The sequence below is a fragment of the Acipenser ruthenus genome, chromosome 26, assembly GCF_902713425.1.
Source record: "Acipenser ruthenus chromosome 26, fAciRut3.2 maternal haplotype, whole genome shotgun sequence".
NCBI lineage: Eukaryota > Metazoa > Chordata > Actinopteri > Acipenseriformes > Acipenseridae > Acipenser > Acipenser ruthenus.
In genome coordinates this window covers 9,835,410-9,855,787 of record NC_081214.1, presented here as the reverse complement: position 1 = coordinate 9,855,787, position 20,378 = coordinate 9,835,410, and the positions used below count along the sequence as shown (strand labels likewise).

Genomic DNA, 20,378 nt, shown 5'->3' with positions numbered 1-20,378 from the left:
AGAACATATCTGTTGTGGTCAAAAGTGGTGTCAGTTTTTCAGTAGAGGCATCTGAACAAGGCAACATTCTCTCAGCAGACCGGAGCTGGGGATGGAGGGGGCTTCATATTTTTGATTATCAGAAAACCTATTTTTTTTATCAGGTGTACACATGTTACATATCATTGTGTTTCATATTATTAAACCTTTATGCGAACTACCACAAATAACATTTTGACTTGTATTTATTTCTTACTTTTTTGCATATACTTTTGTATTTATTTCAAATGTACATTCATTTTCACATACAGTATTATAGTACAGTGGTGACATCACAGACCAGAAACACAGACACACAGCAGCTGAGGGTTAAAACCGAGACGCGAAAGCGCTCGGTTTCTTTATTAAATAATAATGAAAATAAAGGGTTAAACAAAACACACACACACACAAAACAAACGGGCACAAGGGCCAAACAAAACAGTAAACAAACACAAATGGGACGAAACGGACAAACAAGTATCGTGCTGAACGATTAGCAATTGTTATTTTTAGGTTCTGTCTCCTCTCTATCTCCCCGTACATCCTCTCTGTACACCCAAACCCTGCAGCACGGACAGCTGCAGGTTCTTATACTCTGGCCGAGGGGTTAACTAGCTGTTAATTATCTTATTACCCCTCGGCCACAGTCTGCACGCGTTTGGTAAGGATGCGTGACTGTCAGCTAGTTAAATAATCAGTAGCTGATCAGTCACGCATCCTCACAGGGTTTTTAAATTATAAATATAAAAAACTAACAAAAGACGCGGCGCTTTTATCCGCGCCGCAAACAAATACAAATAATAATAAATAGGGGTGGGACACTCCACCACACTTGCATTTATTTACATTTATCTGTTCAGTCCAGTCTAGTGTAGTTCTGATACAAAATAACCATATTGAATGATTAATTTGTGACAACAGCAGAGATCTGTACACGACAGATCTGTACACTAGGGTGCTGAACTTGGTAGGTGCATTTTTTGGCAGAGATTTTATCATACCCAGTGAGACCAGGTGCACAAGAAGAACAGAGCTGGCATGGGTATGTGTGGGCACACATCTCCTCTTATCAACATGAAGAACAGAGCTGGCATGGGTATGTGTGGGCACACATCTCCTCTTATCAACATGAAGAACAGAGCTGGCATGGGTATGTGTGGGCACACATCTCCTCTTATCAACATGAAGAACAGAGCTGGCATGGGTATGTGTGGGCACACATCTCCTCTTATCAACATGAAGAACAGAGCTGGCATGGGTATGTGTGGGCACACATCTCCTCTTATCAACATGAAGAACAGAGCTGGCATGGGTATGTGTGGGCACACATCTCCTCTTATCAACATGAAGAACAGCTGGCATAGGTATGTGTGGGCACACATCTCCTCTTATCAACATGAAGAACAGAGCTGGCATGGGTATGTGTGGGCACACATCTCCTCTTATCAACATGAAGAACAGAGCTGGCATGGGTATGTGTGGGCACACATCTCCTCTTATCAACATGAAGAACAGAGCTGGCATGGGTATGTGTGGGAACACATCTCCTCTTGCTAACAAGAAGAACAGACCTGGCATGGGTATGTGTGGGCACACATCTCCTCTTATCAATCAACATGAAGAACAGAGCTGGCATGGGTATGTGTGGGCACACATCTCCTCTTATCAACATGAAGAACAGAGCTGGCATGGGTATGTGTGGGCACACATCTCTTATCAACATGAAGAACAGAGCTGGCATGGGTATGTGTGGGAACACATCTCTTATCAACATGAAGAACAGAGCTGGCATGGGTATGTGTGGGCACACATCTCCTCTTATCAACATGAAGAACAGAGCTGGCATGGGTATGTGTGGGAACACATCTCTTATCAACATGAAGAACAGAGCGGGCATGGGTATGTGTGGGCACACATCTCCTCTTGTCAACATGAAGAACAGAGCTGGCATGGGTATGTGTGGGCACACATCTCCTCTTGCTAACAAGAAGAACAGACCTGGCATGGGTATGTGTGGGCACACATCTCCTCTTATCAACATGAAGAACAGAGCTGGCATGGGTATGTGTGGGCACATATCTCCTCTTTTCAACAAGTTTAACATTTGTAAACATTGTAAATTATTTATATTATTATAAAGGTTATTGAAACACCTTGTTTTCCTGAATTGGTAAATTGAGGATAATCCCTTAAACCAGGGGTTTTCAATTGGCGGGGTACGCATACCCCTGAGGGTACACTTCTAAAGGTCACAGGACGACTCAGAAATTCAAAAATAAAAATTATTTTTTAACCGTATTATATTTTGGCCCATATGCCTAAAACTTACCGTCTAATTTATCACACCAGTAATAGTGTTTAACATGACAGTATTTCATCGGGTGATGCATAAACCATCATTTACAGTCAAAAAACACTCATCGCGACATTAGAATAACTGGCCTTAGAGACCAATTTTCTCATTAACATATTATTCATCTGATTCATAAATCTGTATTGTGCCGTTAATCAACCCATACCGGCATCATAATTAACACGTGCCACAGACCAGAATTAGATGTGTCTTAACAGTATCATTTCCTAGCATAATTTCTATGTTTAAGAACATGTATTTAAGCCAAAACTAATAATAAAAATGTCTATGTTTAATTATCCAATAATTATATAATTTAAGTATTTTGTTTGTTGTAACACATACATTAAATTCAATTGTTAACTCATCTGAACAAGAAAGGCTACTTACTGGTTGGAAAACATATAGATCACGTTTGTAGCCTATTTTATGTCTCAGTGGAGAAAATGGCAGGCTTTGGTGAACTTGTCTGGGCTGTACACCAAGAGGAGGGAGATATCCTGGAGCATGATCCTCCCTGAAGTGAGAAGACCCCGCAGATTAGACCTGCGACTCTGTATTACTCTGATGATGTGATTCGTAGCAGGTATCGATTTAAGGGGAGCACAATTACTCACCTTTTTGGAGAACTAACATGTACTGTAGTCAAACTGCTAGAAACAAGACTGCCCTCGTCAGAGCCGTAACTAGTCATTGTAGCACCCGGAGCAGGCAATCATATTTGTGGGCTTGGCTGCTGTGCGTAAGTTTGTCCGTATGTTAACATGTAAAGCCTCCCCTAAGGACTTAGTTGTTACTATTATTAAAAAATCCCTCTTGTTACAATTATTCAATCTATTGATGTTGAGGTTTAAAAGTTTTAAATCGAGATGAGGCAAAACACACATGATGATAATTGGCCAGTTAAAAGCCGACAATTCCCTTTGAATGGAAAGCACTCTGCAGAACCTAATGACATAATTTAAGAGCCTCACCACATTCAAATTAAATGTTGGAGGTATGACACAGGCCTGGTTTTTGGGATGGAACCGCATAACAGTCTCGCGTTTTGATTGGTCAATGTCTGTCACATGAATGTGTCGTCACACGAGTGGAAAAGCTTGCAGGCATTTTTAAGAGTGATCTGCTTTCCACAACCTTACCATTAAAATATAATGTGGTATTACGCTGTACTGATATAACAAACTATGGGTAATTACATTATATAAATTATCATGTTATGCACGAATGTAAGAATTGGCTTTCTGTGGTGGTGTACTTTTTTCTTTCAAGTAGCATATATCTATAATCGTTTTTGCGATATATTTTAATATAAAATGTATACACTATTGCAGTTTTGTTAGAGGATACATTAGTTTATCGCTAATGTAATCACAGTTGTACATATAGACTGCCCCTGTTTTCATTTACGTCGCAAATTCTGGGTCGCTTTGCTTTTCAGATAATGTCCCAAATTCTGGGCCGATTTGGTTTGCAGATAACGTCCCAAATTCTGGGCTGCTTTGGTTTTTAGATAACGTCCCAAATTCTGGGCCGCTTTGGTTTTTAGATAACAACCATATTCTGGGCCGATTTGGTTTGCAGATAACGTCCCAAATTCTGGGCTGCTTTGGTTTTTAGATAATGTCCCGAATTCTGCATTTTCGAACTTAGCTGACAGCTGAGTTTCTAAGTCATGCATGCACAGTTTACCATAAACTGGACTGTTAATTCATTTAAGAGTAACCCTTAGTACACGAATCAAAGTTAATGTATTTTTACTCTCCCCAGAAAACATTTAGGAACATGGTATACCAAAAAAAAAAGTACATCTCATTTGCTTATGTAATGTCCATAAATATATAGTGAGGCATAGGGGTTTATCAGAACTTCTGGGTTTAAGAGACCAGTGCCCTCCTATTGTATTGTTTTAGTCAACATTTCCCTTATCTATTCCTGATCATTTATACTGTAGGTCAGAGGTTTTCAAACTTTTTTTTGAAACTGTACCCCTTCTATCTGGAGGTTTTAGCTCGAGTACAACTTTACAATTTCCGCTCAACTGAACGGTACCTCAGTTACAATAAAATGGAGAATAATCTGATGAATAATCTTGTCGTACCCCATGAGTCCACAAATCCTGGGCCAACAAACTCGCTAGCACTCTCTTTAGATGCACAACAGTCTTAGCTAAAGAAAATGGGTTCCTTCGAGTTCGTACGACCCACGACCGCCATTGGCCGAGCGTTACCCCAATGGTGTTTTTATAATGGGATTTGCCATAGGGAAGGGGGTGGTCTCTTATCGTATCCGTATCTCCACGACCCCTGGGCCAACGAACTCAGAAGGGCACTCTTTGCATGCACAAGAGTCTTAGCTAAAGAAAGACATCAGCCACGGGTTCATACGCCACCCCACCGCCAGATGGTGGGCGTTGCCCCAAAGGGGTTTTATAATGGGATTTCCCATAGACATTTTTCAGGGTGCTATATCTCGGGTTCCGGGGGTCCCCGAGACTTGAAAATCAGTACCGAGGTCCACCAGCTAGACCGAAGTGTCCCCAGCTAGAAAGGACACCAGTTTAGACTTTTTTTTGCCAACCTGGAGCTCAAAAGCTATTGGAAATGCAACCTTGACATGCCATCATGCTGAAAATGTGTAAATTTGTTGAAAATTGTACCATTTGAAAACGGGTGGCTCCCTGTGAAAGAGGGCCCCCATACATGACCCCCCATACATGACCCTAGGAAGTTCAACCCAGTTTCTAGGCCCCAGGGTCATGGAGATATGACCCCGAAAAGGGTAGTTTTTGGACATTTTTGACAGGGCGTATCTCGGGTTCTGTGGGGGTTAGGAACTTGATTTTTTTTTTTGCGGCGGGGCCCCATGGGACCCCACACAAGGAGTCACCATTTTCATGGTTCAGATGCCAGGACGGCTTTGCAAAGTGAATTTTTTCGTCATGACATGAGTTTTTGGGTGAACCCTTCGAACGGTGGTTATAGGTGCTCTGGTTCGAGAGATATGACTGAAAATGTGTTTTTTAACACTGCCATAGACATGAATGGGGCTGAATACCCGAAAATATATTTTGCAAAGAATTGCTACGGTGGGTGTATGCGTGCAGGGGTTGCATGGTGGTGTCTGCGTGCAGGGATTGCATGGTGGTGTGTGCATGTAGGGGTTGCATGGAGGTGTGTGCGTGCAGGGGTTGCATGGTGGTGTGTGCGTGCAGGGGATGCATGGTGGTGTGTGCGTGCAGGGGTTGCATGGTGGTGTGTGCATGTAGGGGCTGCATGGTAGTGTGTACATGTAGGGGTTGCATGGTGGTGTGTGAGTGCAGGGGTCTTATGGTGGTGTGTGCGTGCAGGGTTTCCATGGTGGTCTGTGCATGTAGGGTTTGCATGGTGGTGTGTGCGTGCAGGGGTTGCATATTGGTGTGTCCATGTAGGGGTTGCATGGTGGTGTGTGCATGTAGGGGTTGTATGGTGGGTGTATACATGTAGGGGTTGCATGGTGGTGTGTGCGTGCAGGGGTTGCATGGTGGGTGTATGCATGCAGGGGTTGCATGGTGGTGTGTGAGTGCCTGGGTTGCATGGTGGTACACGTGTGTGGAGGGGAATTGGAGTTCAGGTTTTGCGCAAAAGAGGGGCGGGGAAAAGACTGGGAAGGGTAGGGTAAAAGAAAAATTACTACAGTCATTTATTTTCACTTTCGACTCCCAGTCTCCTTTCCCTCACTTCATGATTTTATTTTGTGATTATTTAATTATTGTCAAAATAAACGGCCTTCATCTACTCACAGTTGCAGTCTCATTTCTGTCCAAAAAGAACCTGAAACACTACAATATATTGATGGACGTTACATAAGAAAATGAGATGTCCTTTTTTCGGAATACCATGTTCCTTCCCAAAAATGTGTTTTAATATTAGCCTTTAATAAAGGAAAACGACTGCTTTAATTAATTTTCATGTATCTATTTCAGTGCAATGTAATTTCTTCACGTAATAAGAAATACGTTTTTTTTTAACATTTACATTTTATTTGTTTTTTCATAAAAAAAAAAAAGATTTCTGGGGAGAGTAAAAAATACATTAACTTTGATTCATGTACTAAGGGTTACTCTCAAATGAATTCACGATCCAGTTTATTGTATTATTATTTGTACTGTGATACTTGAAATGTATTTGCTTTCGATTGTAAGTCGCCCTGGATAAGGACTTAGAACTCGCTGTCAGTGGAGTCCCCAAAACTGGGCTGAATTTGAAAATGCAAAGCGGCCTAGAATTTGGGACGTTATCTAAAAACCAAGGTGGCCCAGAATTTGGGACGTTATCTAAAAACCAAAGCGGCCCAGAATTTGGGACGTTAATATCTGCAAACCAAATCGGCCCAGAATTTGGGACATTATCTGAAAAGCAAAGCGGCCCAGAATTTGCGACGTAAATGAAAACAGGGGCAGTCTATATGTACAACTGTGATTACATTAGCGATAAACTAATGTATCCTCTAACAAAACTGCAATAGTGTATACATTTTATATTAAAATATATCGCAAAAACGATTATAGATATATGCTACTTGAAAGAAAAAAGTACACCACAGAAAGCCAATTCTTACATTCGTGCATAACATGATAATTTATATAATGTAATTACCCATAGTTTGTTATATCAGTACAGCGTAATACCACATTATATTTTAATGGTAAGGTTGTGGAAAGCAGATCACTCTCTCTCTCTCTGATCACAATGTTAAAAATGCCTGCAAGCTTTTCCACTCGTGTGACGACATATTCATGTGACAGACATTGACCAATCAAAACGCGAGACTGTTATGCGGTTCCATCCCAAAAACCGGGCCTGTGTCATACCTCAAATGTCGAGTCGTTTTTTTTTTTTAAACCCTACATGAAGGCGTTACACACTATTGTTATGCTTATGTGTTTATAATGTGGATCTGCATCGGCCACGCGAAACTCACCTGTCTACAGATTCAAAGGCAGCAATGTTTTTTTAATTGAAAGCACTTTGGAGATTGGTGAGGGTAAGACCCTCACTGTAATATTGAATTGCCTGTTATTGTGATTGTTATTCTACTGGCGATAGAGCCGTGGTTTATTATGTATTGTGCTTGCTGTTGATCAAGTGTGTTTGATATATGACGGTGTATTGCTGTAATTAGATTAGGGCGTTTCCATTAATGAAGTTACCGTAGCTATACATGTGAAATAAGTGTTTTGTTATTGCTATATGTTCGGTAATCTTCCACTAGAAAGAATAATTCTCATTTCAGTCTTGACTGGTAACACCGTGTAACAATTTTTTTTTTTTTTTGGTTCCTGGGTAGTAAGTGTTATTTCCCAATTGCTTATGCCTCAAAAGTATAGAAAATGGCTATTATTCCCCACAAACTTTGCTTTTGTGACCAGGACAGTGATATTTTGAAATTTACCTATTTTCCAGAACATTCCAGATAGATTCAGTGCTGAGTAAACTTGGAGTAACTTCTAGAACTTTCTAGAACTTTCCAGTAATATAAATAGTAGTATAAATACAGGGGCCTTAAGCCCACCAGTTCAGTTTAGTTCCAGCTGCCTAAGTGGATACCTATCTGCATTTTTCTGAGATGGCATCAAGAGACTGCAAGCATCCGGCAGATGCATTTTGCTATGTCTGCGGCCAATTTATCAAGACAAGAGCGAAAAAGTACTCCGTGGAAGCATCTGCTAAGATGTGTGAGGCCTACAAGGCATATTTCGGCATGCCTGTCGGGGATCAAGACAAACCCTGGGCACCTCATTTCACCTGTGAGCACTGCAAAAAAAACTCTGGAAGGTAAGATGGACAATTGTTGCTCGGAATTTTATGTTATAAAATTTGTTAAAATTTTTAAAATTGTAAAGGTTTTTAATTTTAAAATGTTTTACAATTTTCAATGTTATTAAAAAAATATATCATATATGAAAAATGTTGCGAGAATCTCTTACACATTAGTCATGGGTGAAATAAATGTATTTTTGTAGGATGGTACAGAGGGGAAAAGAGAGCCATGAAGTTCGCTATCCCAAGAATTTGGTGGGAACCCACTGACCACTCAAGCAACTGCTACTTCTGCATGGTGGACCCTTCCAAACGTCGGACTGGCAAGAATGCACCTGCTATCACGTATCCGGACCTTCCTTCATCCATCGCCCCGGTGCCACACTGCCATGAGCTCCCCGTACCCACTCCTCCGGAGAGAGAGCAGCCGTCTTTAGAAGAGAGCAGCAAGCCAGAGAGCGAGGAAGACGTTGTAGATCCAGATGACAATTTCAGAGGTGGAGCTGAGGAGAGAAACCCATACTACCCCAACCAAAAAGACCTCAACGACTTGATTAGAGATCTTGGTCTCACCAAGTCCAATGCCAAGCTTTTGACGTCTAGGCTCAAGCAGTGGAACTTGTTGGATGAAAGTGTGCAAGTCGCAGATCAGAGGAAGCGTCACCAACCTTTTTCCAGCTTCTTCACCCGTCAAGATGGGCTCTGCTTCTGCCACAATGTGACCAGTCTGTTCGAGGCAATCGGAATCGCCTGTAACCAGAATGAGTGGCGCCTCTTTGACATTGACAGCTCATCCAGGAGCCTCAAAGCCGTGCTGCTCCATAATGGTAACAAGTACCCGTCTCTTCCCCTGGCTCACTCGGTGCACCTCAAAGAGGATTACAACAGCATCAAGACCTTGCTGGACGCCTTGAAGTATGATGAGTACGGCTGGGAGGTCATAGGAGACTTAAAAATGGTGGCATTCCTGATGGGTCTCCAAGGCGGTTTTACCAAGTTTCCCTGCTATCTTTGCCTTTGGGACAGCAGGGACACCAAGGCGCACTACCAAAGGCGGGACTGGCCACAGCGGACCGAGTTCTCTGTGGGGAGGAACAACGTCAAGTGGGAGCCACTGGTGGACCCCCGGAAGGTGCTGATGCCACCACTGCACATAAAATTGGGCCTTATGAAACAATTTGTCAGAGCTCTAGATAAGGAGTCGGCAGCCTTCAAGTACCTTCAAGACTTCTTCCCTAAGCTGTCTGAGACAAAGGTCAAAGCCGGTGTCTTCGTCAGACCACAGATAAAGAAGATCCTGGAGTGCAATGAATTCCCCAAGAAGCTCACTAGAAAGGAGAAAGCGGCTTGGAACAGCTTTGTCGCAGTGGTTCGGGGCTTCCTGGGCAATCACAAGGCCGAAAACTATGTGGAGCTGGTTGAGACTCTGGTGAAGAACTACTGCACAATGGGCTGTAGGATGTCCCTCAAAGTCCATATCCTTGATGCTCATCTTGATAAATTCAAGGAGAACATGGGAGCGTACTCGGAGGAGCAAGGCGAGCGCTTCCACCAGGATATACTGGACTTTGAACGCCACTACCAAGGACAGTATAACGAGAACATGATGGGAGACTACATTTGGGGGCTGATTCATGAAAGTGATTTACAGTATAATCGTAAATCTCGAAAAACTACTCACTTCTAAATCTTTTGTAGTCATTTTTGTATTACTTTAGTATACAGTGCCTTGCGAAAGTATTCGGCCCCCTTGAACTTTGCGACCTTTTGCCACATTTCAGGCTTCAAACATAAAGATATGAAACTGTAATTTTTTGTGAAGAATCAACAACAAGTGGGACACAATCATGAAGTGGAACGAAATTTATTGGATATTTCAAACTTTTTTAACAAATAAAAAACTGAAAAATTGGGCGTGCAAAATTATTCAGCCCCCTTAAGTTAATACTTTGTAGCGCCACCTTTTGCTGCGATTACAGCTGTAAGTCGCTTGGGGTATGTCTCTATCAGTTTTGCACATCGAGAGACTGAAATTTTTGACCATTCCTCCTTGCAAAACAGCTCGAGCTCAGTGAGGTAGGATGGAGAGCATTTGTGAACAGCAGTTTTCAGTTCTTTCTACAGATTCTCGATTGGATTCAGGTCTGGACTTTGACTTGGCCATTCTAACACCTGGATATGTTTATTTGTGAACCATTCCATTGTAGATTTTGCTTTATGTTTTGGATCATTGTCTTGTTGGAAGACAAATCTCCGTCCCAGTCTCAGGTCTTTTGCAGACTCCATCAGGTTTTCTTCCAGAATGGTCCTGTATTTGGCTCCATCCATCTTCCCATCAATTTTAACCATCTTCCCTGTCCCTGCTGAAGAAAAGCAGGCCCAAACCATGATGCTGCCACCACCATGTTTTACAGTGGGGATGGTGTGTTCAGGGTGATGAGCTGTGTTGCTTTTACGCCAAACATAACATTTTGCATTGTTGCCAAAAAGTTCGATTTTGGTTTCATCTGACCAGAGCACCTTCTTCCACATGTTTGGTGTGTCTCCCAGGTGGCTTGTGGCAAACTGTAAACGACACTTTTTATGGATATCTTTAAGAAATGGCTTTCTTCTTGCCACTCTTCCATAAAGGCCAGATTTGTGCAGTATACGACTGATTGTTGTCCTATGGACAGAGTCTCCCACCTCAGCTGTAGATCTCTGCAGTTCATCCAGAGTGATCATGGGCCTCTTGGCTGCATCTCTGATCAGTCTTCTCCTTGTATGAGCTGAAAGTTTAGAGGGACGGCCAGGTCTTGGTAGATTTGCAGTGGTCTGATACTCCTTCCATTTCAATATTATCGCTTGCACAGTGCTCCTTGGGATGTTTAAAGCTTGGGAAATCTTTTTGTATCAAATCCGGCTTTAAACTTCTCCACAACAGTATCTCGGTGTGTTCCTTGTTCTTCATGATGCTCTCTGCGCTTTAAACGGACCTCTGAGACTATCACAGTGCAGGTGCATTTATACGGAGACTTGATTACACACAGGTGGATTCTATTTATCATCATTAGTCATTTAGGTCAACATTGGATCATTCAGAGACCCTCACTGAACTTCTGGAGAGAGTTTGCTGCACTGAAAGTAAAGGGGCTGAATAATTTTGCACTCCCAATTTTTCAGTTTTTTATTTGTTAAAAAAGTTTGAAATATCCAATAAATTTCGTTCCACTTCATGATTGTGTCCCACTTGTTGTTGATTCTTCACAAAAAATTACAATTTCATATCTTTATGTTTGAAGCCTGAAATGTGGCAAAAGGTCGCAAAGTTCAAGGGGGCCGAATACTTTCGCAAGGCACTGTAAATACATGTTAATTTGGATTCATATGTTGTTTTTTTCTGACTTTATGTGAACGAAAATTGGAAATTTTCTCATTGGAAATAGGTAAATTTCAAAATATCACTGTCCTAGTCACAAAAGCAAAGTTTGTGGGGAATAATAGCCATTTTCTATACTTTTGAGTCATAAGCAATTAGGAAATAACACTTACTACCCAGGAACAAAAATTGTGTTACATAGTGTAATAGTTAACGATTAAAGAATAATGACAATGGTATTAACAAGTAAGCAATGTAATAGTTTGACAATCAATTTTAAACAGGGACGGTATGCATGCAGGTTGAACAAATACATAGGAATGAGAAGAAACATGTTCAACGGAAAATATATGAATAAATATAAATGTTAAATAGGAGTATTTTTGCATGAAATCATTCCAGGTGTATATGTTTATTGAATAATTGATCCTGTTAGGAGTAGGCGGGGTTGGGGATTATATAATGCTGTGTCTTTCCTTAGGAGAGGAGAGAGGAGTATTAGGGCAGTCATGATCTTGTCTGTTGTCTGTTGAATGTCAGTTATTGATGATACAACCTGCTAGTTTGTGTTAATCATTGGCAATTTATGTGCAGTATCCAGTGCAAAAGAACAAAATAAACATGTATAGATGTTGTTTTGCTTACAGCGTTTCCATGGAAACTGCATATTACTTGATGACCACAACTAGCATTAAAGCTGAAACATAAGCTTTCAACCCATATATGACATGGCTTTGTGTATGTGGGATTACATTAATAAAATAAGCCTTTTTTGCTCATTTTGCTGCTCACCTAATAAGGATGAAACAGCTACGAGGAAACAGACGAACATTGATGTCACTCACACAGCGATTGTATCAATACATTGTTAACCACACACTGTCACATTAAGTAAAGACTCAGATGAGACTGCTTCTTACTGTAACAAGAGCTTTTTTTATCTTTAATACCAGGATGAATTGCCTTTAATCTTACTAATTTTCCAGCGAAAAAGTTAGATCCCCCCCATCGCTTTGCAAATCTGTTTCCAGAATTCTCCTTTCAGTTTGTTATCTGCTAGTGGATTGATGTCTTCAATAGAAGGTGGATAAAATACTGTTTCCAGCTCTTTCCAGGGCTGCAAGGGGTTTTATAAGTCAGTCAGTCATCCAAACAATGTTCCAGATTCCCTTTTAATATCACTTTCAAAAGACTGAGCAAAAAATGCGTCAGTAAGCAGACTTTATCAGGCCACACTATTTTTATTATTATTACTCCACACTGCTGCCCACTGCTACCTACCACTACTCCACACTGCTACCTCCCAGTCCCTCAGCTCTAACCACTAGACCACACTGCCTCCTTCCCAGTCCCTAAACTTCAACCACTAGACCACACTGCCTCCTTCCCAGTCCCTAAACTTTAACCACTAGACCACACTACCTCCTTCCCATTGGTTTCTCTCTAACCCACAGTCCACACTGCCTACCAGTTCCTCAGCTCTAACCACTAGGTCACACCTTACCAGTCCCTCAGCTCTAAATACTAGGCCTCACTGCTTTACAGTCCCTCAGCTCGAACCACTGCATCCCAGTCCCACTGCCCTAGCCATTATGCCACACTCCCTACCAGTCCCTGAACTCTAACCACATCACTGCCTTAACGCAAGAACAATTGTATTAATTCTGAGAGTTATGAAAGTTGAACCTATAGATTAAGCTTTTAATATCATCAACAAACAATACCTGTGGAACGCTGCTATGGATCGTAGACTGTTTGTACATTGCTATGAATCATAGACTCTGTTTGGGGGTGCAGAGGGACATCCTCAGAGCTGACAACTGTTGCCAAAGCAACTCCAATCAGCTCTCTCCCTCCTTGACAACAGCTCTAATCTACCCTGCAAGGCCGGTTGATAAGCTGCTGCTGCAGTGTGTATCCTTACCTCTTACGAGACCCCCCCCCCCACCCCCCCACCCCCCCACCCCACCCCACCCCCACCCGCTTGGCTTCCTGGCAAATTTGAATGTGTCAATTTAAATTTAAATCTTCACAAAAGCACTTATTTTGCAATTTTAATTGTTACAATGATACCATCACTAATTTATTATCAAGACGCAGTGTATTGTGAAATTAGTTTCCAGGCTACCAGCAGGACTGTTCCTCTGTGCACCCGGCTGATGTACCCTGCACACTGCAGGCCATTGGGAGAACCTGGGCCCCAGGATGGCAGGGCAGATAAGGCCTCAAAGGAGTTATAAAACCATGGCTTTAAATCATGCTGCTTCTTAGTAAATACTACTGGCAGATATCCATATTGAACTCTTAAAAAGGAGTGCTAACGAGGTAAAACCCAACTAAGGATTAGCACTTGTAACATTATTACTGATTTCACTACAAGTTCAGTTCAAAGCCAGCTAAAGGCAGATTTAGAACACAATGGTACTAACTTAATAGTGGAAACAGAACCCAGAACCCTCTAAACGACTGAAGTAAAACCCCATCAACACCATAGAAAACCTGTCCCTCTGCAGCACTCAGTGCATGCAAGAAAGACGTCTTCTATGTGGTATTTCTTACATCAACTAGGTGTGTTGCAGGGGTGCACCAGCTGTACTCAGAGAGAAGACATGTTTGAGAGCTCTACTGAGGCTACAGGGGTGCTTTAAACTTCTGAGTTTAAAGTGAGGACTGAAACACAATGATATACAAAGTGAATATAAACAACACAAATACATTAAGATAACTCTGCTATTTGAGACCCACAGTTATATTTGAAGAAAACGCAAATTATTCTTTATGGCTATAGGACAACTATAACAACGCATTATAGAAACACAATTTATTTAGATCACTGTAATGTGAATACTAAAACTCCCCCTTCACTTACCAAGTCCTTAGCATGCCTAGAAGATATGCCCATGTATCTGGGAGTACTTTAAGGAACTGTAACCATTTTCTGACCTCTCAACATAACATTTTCACATTGACAGGTCCATTTTTCCTTCCACTACATTTAGCTTTTCCGCAATGATGGAATTCAGACGGAAGGACCCTTATAAAGTAGTAATGGCACAGCAAAGTGTAATAAAGCTTAGTATGGTACAGCATAGGTAAGCTCTGTAAAGCAGAGGGTATGGTAAAGAATATTAAAAAAACACGGCAAACCACAATGGTAGTAAATGCAATTTATAACCATGGGGAAAGTTTTGGGAAAAACTGCAAAATGCTATATTTACTGGGTTTTATAAGGGTAACGGATTTGATATAACAGAATTTTGAACGTAAATTGTTCACACAAAATAACAAATAATTCCATAAATAACTAAACAATTCAGAAATGATCCAGTTGATAAATTTGAAATGCGTTTCACAACGTGTTTTGCTTTGCACCGATTTGCCACCTGGCCAGAATTTGCATGACAGCTTTTAAATTACCAAGAGGAAAAATAGCTCTACCTGTGTGGGATTTCTATATACGCCTGTATAAACAGAAGATCAGCACAGCTCTTGTTCCCCGTTTACTTAAGGCTGTCAACAAAGCTTTAGCAACAGAGTCCAGATTAAACTTTCACACAAAACTAACTGCCAAATAATGATCTCTACATGTGACGCTACTGGTGCTGCTTTAGATTTGTGAAGCGAGGGAATCGGTTTGTGAAGCGAGGCAAACGATACAGGTCAGATGCGATTCTAGTTTTTGTTATGTGGAATGTAATAAAAGAGAAATAAAATGGTAAGTACATATTGTTGTGTTTTTCATTGTACAACACCCCCTTTTCACATGTATTTCATTTGAAGAGTTTATATAGCTTTTGGCTAACGTGTGTGGCAATGTGCCCCGCCCCTGTGTGCATGTGTGTGTTAAGTGTTGTATGTGTGTGTAAATGTTGGTCTATAGTCATTGGTACACGGGATATAAACGGGTCTGTGTTTCACGTGTATTTAAAAATGTAGATTTGTATTTAGGCACGAGGAGGGCACAAATCACTTCACGTGCTGGTTAAATGTAATATGTGAGCACGGGGTTGCATGTAATGAATTCACGTGCTGGGATTCAAGTGAATAATTAATTAGTAATTGAATCCCAGCACAACAGTATATATAGACACATTTTCATTCACTCGGGGTTGGGTGTTCGGTGAGTGGAGAACGGGAGAGAGAGAAGGAGAAAGTAAAATAAAGTAAAGTAAATTAAATTGATAGTTGTTTTCACTCACCGTGTTTGTTCGTTTGTCTGTTCACTGTTTAGTCCGTTTTGTTTATATATATTTATTTTGGCGTAAGTGCCGTGTCCTGTGTTGTTTGTTACCACCGTTTATTTTCTGTTCTGTTTGTTAATTATTAAATGCTGAGCGCGATCACGCACTCAGCTTCACCAAAACCCCAAGTCTCCGTTGTTTATTTCCTGGCTCTGATCTGACGCCACCCACTCTGGCCGTCTTTGTCACAATGTGTTACACCAAGTTTCCAACCTACATTATTTGGAGGGTGTGCTCCAAACTGTAACACACAGAACGAATACTGGGCCAAATCCGAACATGAAAACCCCACACTGGTCCTAGCGCTTCTACTGATTCACATGAAAACCCCACGCTGGTCCCAGCGCTTCTACTGACTCCCATGAAAACCCCACGCTGGTCCCAGTGCTTCTCCTGACACATGAAAACCCCATGCTGGTCCCAGCGCTTCTACTGACTCGCATGAAAACCCCATGCTGGTCCCAGTGCTTCTACTGACTTACATGAAAATCCCACGCTGGTCCCAGTGCTTCTACTGACTCACATGAAAACCACACGCTGGTCCCAGTGCTTCTCCTGACACATGAAAACCCCACACTGGTCCCAGTGCTTCTCCTGACACATGAAAACCCTACGCTGGTCCCAGTGCTTCTCCTGGCACATGAAAACCCCACGCTGGTCCCAGTGCTTCTACTGACTCACATGAAAACCCCACGCTGGTCCCAGCGCTTCTCCTGACACATGAAAACCCTACGCTGGTCCCAGCGCTTCTACTGACACATGAAAACCCCACGCTGGTCCCAGCGCTTCTAATGACTCACATGAAAACCCCATGCTGGTCCCAGCGCTTCTACTGACTCCCATGAAAACCCACGCTGGTCCCAGCGCTTCTCCTGACACATGAAAACCCCACGCTGGTCCCAGCGCTTCTACTGACTCACATGAAAACCCCACACTGGTCCCAGCGCTTCTACTGACTAACATGAAAACCCCATGCTGGTCCCAGCGCTTCTAGTGACTCCCATGAAAACCCCACGCTGATCCCAGTGCTTCTACTGACTCATGAAAACCCCACGCTGGTCCCAGAGCTTCTCCTGATACATGAAAACCCCACGCTGGTCCCAGCGCTTCTACTGACTCACATGAAAACTCCACAATGGTCCCAGCGCTTCTACTGACTCCCATGAAAACCCCACGCTGGTCCCAGCGCTTCTCCTGACACATGAAAACCCCATGCTGGTCCCAGCGCTTCTACTGACTCGCATGAAAACCCCATGCTGGTCCCAGTGCTTCTACTGACTTACATGAAAATCCCACGCTGGTCCCAGTGCTTCTACTGACTCACATGAAAAACACACGCTGGTCCCAGTGCTTCTCCTGACACATGAAAACCCCACACTGGTCCCAGTGCTTCTCCTGACACATGAAAACCCTACGCTGGTCCCAGTGCTTCTCCTGACACATGAAAACCCCACGCTGGTCCCAGTGCTTCTACTGATTCACATGAAAACCCCACGCTGGTCCCAGCGCTTCTCCTGACACATGAAAACCCTACGCTGGTCCCAGCGCTTCTACTGACACATGAAAACCCCACGTTGGTCCCAGCGCTTCTAATGACTCACATGAAAACCCCATGCTGGTCCCAGCGCTTCTACTGACTCCCATGAAAACCCACGCTGGTCCCAGCGCTTCTCCTGACACATGAAAACCCCACGCTGGTCCCAGCGCTTCTACTGACTCACATGAAAATCCCACGCTGGTCCCAGTGCTTCTACTGACTCATGAAAACCCCACGCTGGTCCCAGAGCTTCTCCTGATACATGAAAACCCCACGCTGGTCCCAGCGCTTCTACTGACTCCCATGAAAACCCCACGCTGGTCCCAGCGCTTCTCCTGACACATGAAAACCCCATGCTGGTCCCAGCGCTTCTACTGACTCCCATGAAAACCCCACGCTGGTCCCAGCGCTTCTCCTGACACATGAAAACCCCACGCTGGTCCCAGCGCTTCTACTGACTCACATGAAAACTCCACGCTGGTCCCAGTGCTTCTACTGACTCCCATGAAAACCCCACGCTGGTCCCAGCGCTTCTCCTGACACATGAAAACCCCACGCTGGTCCCAGTGCTTCTCCTGACACATGAAAACCCCACGCTGGTCCCAGCGCTTCTCCTGACACATGAAAACCCCACGCTGGTCCCTGCGCTTCTACTGACTCACATAAAAACCCCATGCTGGTCCCAGTGCTTCTACTGACTCACATGAAAACCCCATGCTGGTCCCAGTGCTTCTACTGACACATGAAAACCCCACGCTGGTCCCAGTGCTTCTACTGACTCACATGAAAACCACACGCTGGTCCCAGTGCTTCTCCTGACACATGAAAACCCCACACTGGTCCCAGTGCTTCTCCTGACACATGAAAACCCTACGCTGGTCCCAGTGCTTCTCCTGACACATGAAAACCCCACGCTGGTCCCAGTGCTTCTACTGACTCACATGAAAACCCCACGCTGGTCCCAGCGCTTCTCCTGACACATGAAAACCCTACGCTGGTCCCAGCGCTTCTACTGACACATGAAAACCCCACGCTGGTCCCAGTGCTTCTACTGACTTACATGAAAATCCCACGCTGGTCCCAGTGCTTCTACTGACTCACATGAAAACCACACGCTGGTCCCAGTGCTTCTCCTGACACATGAAAACCCCACACTGGTCCCAGTGCTTCTCCTGACACATGAAAACCCTACGCTGGTCCCAGTGCTTCTCCTGGCACATGAAAACCCCACGCTGGTCCCAGTGCTTCTACTGACTCACATGAAAACCCCACGCTGGTCCCAGCGCTTCTCCTGACACATGAAAACCCTACGCTGGTCCCAGCGCTTCTACTGACACATGAAAACCCCACGCTGGTCCCAGCGCTTCTAATGACTCACATGAAAACCCCATGCTGGTCCCAGCGCTTCTACTGACTCCCATGAAAACCCACGCTGGTCCCAGCGCTTCTCCTGACACATGAAAACCCCACGCTGGTCCCAGCGCTTCTACTGACTCACATGAAAACCCCACACTGGTCCCAGCGCTTCTACTGACTAACATGAAAACCCCATGCTGGTCCCAGCGCTTCTAGTGACTCCCATGAAAACCCCACGCTGATCCCAGTGCTTCTACTGACTCATGAAAACCCCACGCTGGTCCCAGAGCTTCTCCTGATATATGAAAACCCCACGCTGGTCCCAGCGCTTCTACTGACTCACATGAAAACTCCACAATGGTCCCAGCGCTTCTACTGACTCCCATGAAAACCCCACGCTGGTCCCAGCGCTTCTCCTGACACATGAAAACCCCATGCTGGTCCCAGCGCTTCTACTGACTCGCATGAAAACCCCATGCTGGTCCCAGTGCTTCTACTGACTTACATGAAAATCCCACGCTGGTCCCAGTGCTTCTACTGACTCACATGAAAAACACACGCTGGTCCCAGTGCTTCTCCTGACACATGAAAACCCCACACTGGTCCCAGTGCTTCTCCTGACACATGAAAACCCTACGCTGGTCCCAGTGCTTCTCCTGACACATGAAAACCCCACGCTGGTCCCAGTGCTTCTACTGATTCACATGAAAACCCCACGCTGGTCCCAGCGCTTCTCCTGACACATGAAAACCCTACGCTGGTCCCAGCGCTTCTACTGACACATGAAAACCCCACGCTGGTCCCAGCGCTTCTAATGACTCACATGAAAACCCAATGCTGGTCCCAGCGCTTCTACTGACTCCCATGAAAACCCACGCTGGTCCCAGCGCTTCTCCTGACACATGAAAACCCCACGCTGGTCCCAGCGCTTCTACTGACTCACATGAAAATCCCACGCTGGTCCCAGTGCTTCTACTGACTCATGAAAACCCCACGCTGGTCCCAGAGCTTCTCCTGATACATGAAAACCCCACGCTGGTCCCAGCGCTTCTACTGACTCCCATGAAAACCCCACGCTGGTCCCAGCGCTTCTCCTGACACATGAAAACCCCATGCTGGTCCCAGCGCTTCTACTGACTCCCATGAAAACCCCACGCTGGTCCCAGCGCTTCTCCTGACACATGAAAACCCCACGCTGGTCCCAGCGCTTCTACTGACTCACATGAAAACTCCACGCTGGTCCCAGTGCTTCTACTGACTCCCATGAAAACCCCACGCTGGTCCCAGCGCTTCTCCTGACACATGAAAACCCCACGCTGGTCCCAGTGCTTCTCCTGACACATGAAAACCCCACGCTGGTCCCAGCGCTTCTCCTGACACATGAAAACCCCACGCTGGTCCCTGCGCTTCTACTGACTCACATGAAAACCCCATGCTGGTCCCAGTGCTTCTACTGACTCACATGAAAATCCCACGCTGGTCCCAGTGCTTCTACTGACTCATGAAAACCCCACGCTGGTCCCAGAGCTTCTCCTGATACATGAAAACCCCACGCTGGTCCCAGCGCTTCTACTGACTCCCATGAAAACCCCACGCTGGTCCCAGCGCTTCTCCTGACACATGAAAACCCCATGCTGGTCCCAGCGCTTCTACTGACTCCCATGAAAACCCCACGCTGGTCCCAGCGCTTCTCCTGACACATGAAAACCCC

The 20,378-nt window shown here is 44.1% G+C and overlaps 1 protein-coding gene across 1 annotated transcript; it reads left to right on the top strand.

The window, feature by feature from the left end:
* Window positions 1–7,889: 7,889 nt before the first annotated feature.
* LOC131701640 (uncharacterized) lies at window positions 7,890–9,863 on the top strand. The gene is made up of 2 exons (XM_059000682.1): window positions 7,890–8,190; window positions 8,379–9,863. Exons 1-2 carry the CDS (start codon window positions 8,013–8,015, stop codon window positions 9,860–9,862), a joined length of 1,662 nt encoding a protein of 553 aa, XP_058856665.1. The 5' UTR covers window positions 7,890–8,012; the 3' UTR covers window position 9,863.
* Window positions 9,864–20,378: the final 10,515 nt, after the last annotated feature.

What these genes read in the sequence shown, in the direction of transcription:
- LOC131701640 (XM_059000682.1), top strand. Translation starts at nt 8,013, where the DNA reads ATGCATTTTGCTATGTCTGCGGCCAATTTATCAAGACAAGAGCGAAAA. An exon ending in TGCAAAAAAAACTCTGGAAG is followed by an intron (nt 8,191 to 8,378) that starts GTAAGATGGACA and finishes GTATTTTTGTAG; the next exon opens with GATGGTACAGAGGGGAAAAG.